Raw genomic sequence first — 8,098 nt, forward strand, 5'->3', positions numbered from 1 at the left:
GCATAGCTTCTAGAGAATTCTAAAGCAAAAGGCCATCTAGGTCATTGATGGTAAATGGACGGCTCAGATCAATTTTCCAACTTAGGGTTATATAAAAACCCAAAATGCAATTAAAAGAGGGGACTTCTAAGGTTTGCAAGGAGAAGCAAGAGAGATGAAAAAGGAGGAGGCTGAGACACCATCTTTGGCATTCCTTGGTGCCTCCAACCCCACCAAAATCCACCGCCGCTCCTCTCCACCTTCTCACAGCCACCTCCATCACCGCCAGTCACCTCCATCTCTAACCCAATCCCATCTCTATCCCCATTTCTCTTCACCTTCCACCATTAGCACTCCCACTTCCCCTGTTCAAAATAGCCCAAACTCATTCCATCATATACAAAAGAGAAAAAAAAAAAACCCAAAGACCACTACCAACACCATCATCCACCCCCCCCCCCGCCCCCGCCTCTCTCTCTCTGCCTTTGTTTTAAAAGGAAGAAGAGGATCTCATATATTTTAGGGTTTGAGAGTTAATTTTGTGAAGAGAAGGTAGAGATCTGGTTTTAGGGTTTGGAAAATTCATTTGAGGAGTAAGAAGGAGAAGAAAGATAAAGTGCTACAATAAAATGTTCGAATTTACCGGATAAACGGATACGGATAATATCCGAATTCGAACAATATCCGGCGGATAAGAATTCGGTAATAGATATCAAATATCCGTCGAATCCGAATCCAAATCCGAATTCGGATAGTGCATTCTGTAATCGAATTCGGATATAGCCATATCCTCTTCGAATTCGATCCGTTTACACCCCTAGGCCCGGACCACTCGTGCCAAGGAGCTGGCTAAGGCTCGGGAAGGGTGGCGAGATTCCGCAGAGTTTCACATGGCGGCAGCAATCTTCTGCTTACCCATGGAGAACGATGCCTTTGCCGAAGACCGTCGACTAGTACATGAGATCGATCCTTCTTTCCCCTTAGACCAGCTGATGCATGATTCGGAGAAACCTACACCTGAGACGATTCTGCAAGAGGGAACGAGGGGGACAAGGGACGGGGAAGCAACAGAGGTCCCCACGGAAACCGTGCCCCTTTGGAGAAAGATCAATAGGTACGCACTTCTCCTTATTCCCATCAGGTTTTTCCAAGAACTTATAGAACTTTTAATTGGTCCTGTAGAGACCATTATGCTGGGTCTATAATAACTGTGGATATACACCTTGTTCCCTTTTTTTTGGGGGGTGGCGAAGTTTTAGCCACAAAACTTTTTAGTTTATGTATAAATGCTCGTCCGCATGTTTTATTATCAATTTATGTGGGACCTTGCGTTGGTTTTTCCTAGTGTGGAGAGCGTCAAACCCATCTCTGGATGGTTTATAGGAGAGAAAGGATACCTCTACCACGCCGTCATGGGTGCGGTTTTTTAGTATTCCTTTTATATGACAATCACCTTTCTCTCGACTGATCAGCACGGAGTCGGTAGACTTGCCTGTCCTTTGTAGGGACAAGTCTTTTTTATGAGAAGCGTTTTGGGTGTTATTGGGAGGATCATTCCCAGTTTCACCTCTTCACTTCCTGTGCCCTTCCGGGCGAGCGCATGGCTTGGACCGGAGGGTGGAGATCCATATTGACTCTTTCGTAGAGATGTAGAGAAAACCTCATTTAATTGATCTTTAGACATGTGTTGAAAAACTTTTTGGAACGCTAACGGTGGCGTCACTCTGTGCCCATTATTTCTATCGGCGTACCCACTATTTCCGTTGGCATACCCATTATTTCTCTATACCCATTATTCCCCTCAATGTAACCAATATTTCTATCGGCCTACCCATTGGCGTAACCATTATTTCTGTCGGCATACCCATTATTTCCGGTTACACCCTATTTACACCGGCGTACCCCTTGATATTCCTGCGGCGTACTCTATAATCCATAACCATTATTTCTATCGGTCTACCCATTATTTCCGCTGGCGTACCGATTATTTCCGCCCACGTACCCATTATTTCCGCCAGCGTACCCATTATTTCCGCCAACGTATCCATTATTTCCGTTTACACCCTATTTCCGCCGGCATACCCCTTGATATTCCTACGGCGTACTCTATAATCCTTAACCATTATTTCTAGGTCTACCCACTATTTCCGCTAGTGTACCCATTATTTCCGCCTGCGTACCGATTATTTCCGCCGGCGTACCCCTTGATATTCCGCCGGCGTACTCTATAATCCATAACCATTATTTCTATCGGCCTACCCATTATTTCTCTGTACCCATTATTCCCCTCTCTATAACCATTATTTCTATCAGGCCTACCCATTATTTCCCCCGGCGTGCCCATTATATCCGCCAGCGTACCCAATATTATTTCCGCTTACACCTTATTTCCGCCGGTATACCCTTGATATTCTACCAGCGTACTCTATATTTCCGCTTACACCCTATTTTCAGATTTTTTTTCTTAAACCAGTTCCTAATCTCTCTCTTATTGTTAGGTAAAGTTGGATGACCCTAATCGTCCTATCTACAATGGGATTGTTCATTATAGAAACCTATATAGATCTGAGGGTTGAGATCATCCAATGGAGATGATTTATGCAGTGCATCTTATATATGTTGTGGCCCAACAAATGAATGGTTTGGATGATATTTTCACTCCCCACGTTCTCATCCTTTAAGATCGTTTTGTACGTTTTAGGATGATATTTTCACTCCCCCACGCTCTCATCTTTAAGATAATGATTGGACGTTTTCAAATCTCATCCATCTGGAAAGGCAACATACTAGGACTCTTATGATGGGTACGCCAGCGAAAATAATGGTTATGCCGATAGAAATAATGGGTACAGAGAGGGGAATAAAGGGTACAAAGAGGAGAAGACGCCACCGTTTCATATTGATGTCCAGATGTCATGGATTAGACCGTCTATTCATATTGGCGACGGCCAAAATTTAAACGAACCCAAGGACTCTGGGTTCACAGAAGATTTCATATCCAAACCAAACCGACTATGTATAGAGCCGCTAGTGTTCCAAAAAGTTTTTCAACACATGTCAGGCATCCATCCATCTCTAGGTAATTCCGACGGCCAAGATAGAAACAAACCCAAGGTTTTGTCAGTTCAAATAATAGACGAACCAAAAGAACCTCCTGAAACACTCCAGTAATGAAAATGGAAATTGAATGATGTTTCTGTTCATGACAAAAGGGTATCAGGGTCTTTTTCCAACCCGATTTCGAAGATTAGCCCTTTTTTTGTTCTTGTTTTAAAAGGTGCCCATAATTTGTATTTTCGCTAAAATCGGCCCGCATTCCGTACTTTTCTCTTGGATCTATATCACCCAACCGCATTTTTCATTCCAATAATTTCCTATTTAAACTGGAATTGTAAATCCTGTTGGGTGGATGATGCATTTCAGTCTAAGAAGGGTGCCCTTAAGTTTGACATTTCACTAAAAAATAAAGCACAAAATGAAACGAACATATATTCAAAAGTCAATAGATTTAAAAGAGAACACCAACACCGACCATCACACTCATCACCGACCATTTCCCTGAGCAGACTCTTTTTCCCCGTCTCCCTCACCCTCAATTTCTCCAAAAAACATCAAACGCAAGTACACAAAAAATCTAGCCAACAAGAATCAGGAAACCGTTTATAACTAGAATTCGAAAAAAATCATCTGACCCAATACTTATGAACTCAACCTCTACTTTTTTCAACCCCAATTACTGCTGAACTAACAATAAAATTTTAGATATTTACGTGTCAAGAAAGATAGTAACCACAATGAAGAAAAAAGGCACTAATCTTAGCAGACAAAATGTGGCAAGACTACTAATAGCAACCTTCTGGTAAATGATAGTAGTGAGCTCAGGAAAGACTTCACCAGGCATGCCTGCAATATGCTCAGATAGAGAATCAAGTGAATGAAAAACCCAAGAAAACTAGATGTAAAAGAACACAAGAAAATTATCTTAAAGGATACAAATGCGCTTGCTTCCTTCTCATCTTTGCTCTTTCTCTAGATGTACAAAGCAACTACAGCACCTGCTGCCAAAAGAACAAAAAAAAAATAACCCAAATAAAATTTCAAACTTTTCAAGTATCACAGAAACCCAAATCAGAGAAAGAAGCAATCAGCCCGTAAATAAAAACAAGAGGAGGATAAGACAATTAGATGGTTTAGAAATCAACAAATAATAAATAAACAGACACAGTCAATTAGCAAAGGTTTCCTAGCAGGAACTAGTGCAACTATCAGTCAATCAGTAATGAAATTGAGTCAATAGGGGAACCAAATTGAAACAAGTTTTGATTCTCTACTTTGAGCTAGAACCCAAATAACCAAATCTCTCAGCCAAGAAATTCACATCTCCATCCTCTAGTCCTTCATGTGTCGTACCTTTCTCTTCACCAAATTTTTGATTCAGCAGTTCTTCCCAAAAATCATCATTCAATTCTTTATTATCTTCACTCTCTTGCCCTAACTTTTCTTGTTCTTCCTCTTCATCCTTTTTAATTTTCCTCAGTCCCTGCATCTCCAATGCCAGAGTTTCGAGCTCCGAAACTTCAAACCCATAAAGATCTTCGAAGTCCAGAGCTTCAACTTTTATTGGGGTTTCTGTCGCACAACTTTGGCTCGATTCGCCAACATTATCACCAGGTCCTTTATCAATGGGTCTTCTTCTTTTCTTGGAAATTCTTTCTTCAAGTTCCTTTCTCGCCTCCGTCTGTTGAACCAACTGTTGTATGAAGGTGGGATTTTGCACTGCTCTAGCTAAGAAAGTTTTCACTTGTTGCTGTTTCTGTTCGGTTCCTTGTAATCTTTCTTCCATGGCTTGAAGATGGGTTCTAGCGTTTTGTTGCCGCTGCCGAAGTTTAACCACTTCCAACATTAAAACATTCTTGTCCTGCCTCAGACGATCGATTTCTCCATCCAATCCGAACTGTCCAACTTCAAGACAGGCGCCTAGAGCTTGCTGTTGCAGAGGTGTGTGTGAAGGAGGCTTTCTTCTCCTTATGTTCTTTAGAAGATGTTTCTGACCTCTGAGAAATTCCTCATTGGCAAACTCCCATCTATCTGAATCCACCTTTCTAAAACCCTGCAGAGACCAAACTCGACAGTCAATATTGGAATCCATGTTGAGAGATACTTGATACTTCAATAGAATATGGAGAAGAATGGGATGGAAATCTAATGTCTTTGAAAGAATTTTATGCATATGGATGGCTTAAGATGGTGCAAATTCAGAGGCTTTCATGAGAGAGATACTTCAATAGAATATTATGGAAAAGAGTATGATGGAAATCTAATGTATTTGAAGGAATTTTATGTATATGGATGGCTTGAGATGGTGCAAATTCAGAGAGTTTCATGAGAAAGATACTTTAATAGAATATTGATAAGAATGAGATGGAAATCTACTGTATTTGAAGGAATTTTATGCATATAGATGGCTTAAGATGGTGGAAATCTAATTCTAAGATCCCACAAGTTTATACAAATTTTCATAACACACACTAAAAAAACAATTTATGTCTCTGTTGCATATAATCATCTATCTTAGCTACTACAGATAAAGACTTCTTACAACTATTTTTTTGGTACAAAATTAGATTCAAACAAATAATTAAAAGCAAAATTAAGTAAACCATTATTCAAATCCTAACAAAATGAAGATTATGGAATACAAGGCAGTTTATTAAAATCTCTAGAGGAACACAAACAGACAGGTGATAAAATAGCATTCTGATGTAACTTTTTTTTTATCATGAAGAAGAACCCACAAGGAATCTCAACAGTAAAATCTAACAAAACAATTAAGAATCTTACTGGTCTATTTTTCTTCATCTTCTTTTCAATCTTTTCCACTTAATGCGTGGAGCGGTCTTCACAAGGAATCTCAAGAATCTCAACAGTAAAATCTAACAAAATTTTCAATCTTTTCCAGTTAATGTGTGGAGTGGCCTCCACAAGGAATCTCAACAGTAAAATCCATCAAAACAAATAACAACCTTACTGGTCTACTTTTCTTCATCTTCTTTTCAACCTTTTCCAGTTAATGTGTGGAGCTGCCTTCACAAGGAATCTCAAAAGTAAAAACTAACAAAATTTTCAATCTTTTACAGTTATTGTGTGGAGTGGCCTCCACAAGGAATCTCAACAGTAAAATCTAACAAAACAAATAACAATCTTACTGGTCTACTTTTCTTCATCTTCTTTTCAATCTTTTCCAGTTAATTTGTGGAGCGGCCATCCTGAGATAAGAACCAAAAAAACGCAAATGGTTAAAAGAGTCTTTAGAGATACTCACATATGTATTGAGTTGCCTCACAAAGCTGGAGAAATTGTTGTGCTTGAAATATCTTGGCAGAAGATTCATCGAAAAGGCGTGGGGATCCCAAACAATGAAGCTGTTGTTTGCCCTGCTCCAAGAAACCATATCATCAGCGTTTGGATCATCCACCATTTCAAATGTTTTTGTGAGGAAAGGTGGGGGGCCTGAGTCATTTAAGCCCTCCATTGGTTGTGGAGGAACGACGCGCGACAACTCGCTGGAATAAGAGGAGCATGATCCTATATATTCCTCTTTCACTGAACAAGGAGGATTCATGACTGGATAAAATGACAATGAAATTTGATAAGTCTTTGGTGCTTTATTCTGTGAGAGACGCGATCTGACTATTGAAACAGATAAGGGTTTCAAGGGAGTTCAAGATAAGTGTAGAGAAATTGCGAAGTTTAGGTGAAGTACAAAGGGGGAATAAGGGAGGATCTGAGGTTGATTAGGTCAAGAACAGTTGAAAAAATAGAGTTCAGTGGAACTGGAGATTGGTTGTGGGTTGATCAAAATCAGCTCAAGAACAGAAGAAAGATGGAGTTTATTAGAAGTAAGGTTTGTTGGGCTCTGAGAAAATCTGAAAAAATAGGCAAAAAAGCAGATTAGTGAAAAAAGGAATCAAAAGGGCCTTTCTCCAAACATTGAGTTGAGGTATGGCATCGATACCACTTTGTCTTGATTCAGAAACTCTATCCCCAGTATCACATATGCACAACTTCAAACCAATGGACTCTGAATCAAAATAAAAAATTGGGGTCTTGAAATAAATTAAAAATGAGGTATGGGTCTTGATGTGAATGAAGAGAGAAGGACAAGATAAGCAGGTATCCTTCTGGATCAACAAGAGTAACAAATAAACTAGGAAAACAATATGAGAAATTTGAAGCTTAACTATAAAGAAGCTCAAACAGAAATGAAGATTTATAGAGCAGAGAAGCTCAAAATCTCAACTGTTAAATGCACAAGTGGGTGAAGAAATTGCAAGAAAAAACTAAAATGGAACCTGATTGAAAGGCAACAATATTCTAAAAAGAATCCAACAATAGCTTTTAAGGGTCTTTTATGCTGTTTTTATGCTCCATTTACATTCAAAGAATTGAGATGGTGAGGTATGTCTGTAGGTGTTTAAATAAAAAGAGGAGCATCTAACCGAAAGTTCTAGAGCACTTGAGATAATTATATTATTTTTCAAGGAAAGAAAGTTCTAGAGGCTCGAAAGGGTGGTATTGGTGATGGAATTTCGGACCCAGATGAGGTATGGGCATCGGAAAAACAAGTGGTTTTAGAAAACCACTCTGGTTATACTCAAATTCCAAGGGTGGCTTTTTCTGCCCACTTGCAATGCCATGACATCACTGAAAATCATAAGATCCAAGTCTTTTCCGTGTAAGAAGGATTATATTGAAAAGGAAAATGATATTATTGAAGAGATTTTTTCTCATTATTGAAAAGGAAAACGATATTCATAACCTTTTCAACTTGTGACGGAGATATTATTGAAAAAGGGAAATGATATTCACAACCTTTTCTTTCCGGCTAATGATATTTCAAATCCCTTTTTCTTCCTTTTTGTTACCCTTTTCTTTGAAAAGGACTTTTGCATGGGAAAGGACATTAGCACAACTATATTTTGATATTTCCACAGACCATCTTGTCTTTTAGATTTGAAAAGAGGTGTCAAAAAGTTATTACATTTCCCCAAAAGCTCTCACTAGCCAATGAAATAAAAAAAGACAGCAGGGTTAGTGTAGATATCAAGTTGTGCTGATA

The 8,098-nt window shown here is 39.1% G+C and overlaps 1 protein-coding gene across 10 annotated transcripts; it reads right to left on the reverse strand.

Moving 5' to 3' along the window:
- Nucleotides 1–3,445: 3,445 nt before the first annotated feature.
- On the reverse strand, nt 3,446–7,539 carry LOC143887684 (heat stress transcription factor A-2b-like). Of its 10 annotated transcripts, none has more exons than XM_077391817.1 (4): nt 7,332–7,537; nt 6,995–7,043; nt 6,302–6,905; nt 4,108–5,089 (listed from the first exon to the last, which is right to left on the reverse strand). In XM_077391817.1, exons 3-4 carry the CDS (start codon nt 6,599–6,601, stop codon nt 4,307–4,309), a joined length of 1,083 nt encoding a protein of 360 aa, XP_077247932.1. In that variant the 5' UTR covers nt 6,602–6,905; nt 6,995–7,043; nt 7,332–7,537; the 3' UTR covers nt 4,108–4,306. The 10 variants fall into 10 exon arrangements, with proteins under 10 accessions (XP_077247937.1, XP_077247936.1, XP_077247932.1 ...); XM_077391816.1 differs by having other exon boundaries at nt 6,995–7,060; XM_077391822.1 differs by lacking the exon at nt 7,332–7,537 and adding an exon at nt 3,446–4,034 and having other exon boundaries at nt 4,390–5,089; nt 6,302–7,322.
- Nucleotides 7,540–8,098: the final 559 nt, after the last annotated feature.

This window comes from Tasmannia lanceolata, unplaced genomic scaffold, assembly GCF_043159265.1.
Source record: "Tasmannia lanceolata isolate RefF3 unplaced genomic scaffold, GAP_Taslan_0.1 ptg000012l, whole genome shotgun sequence".
In the NCBI taxonomy this organism is placed as follows: domain Eukaryota; kingdom Viridiplantae; phylum Streptophyta; class Magnoliopsida; order Canellales; family Winteraceae; genus Tasmannia; species Tasmannia lanceolata.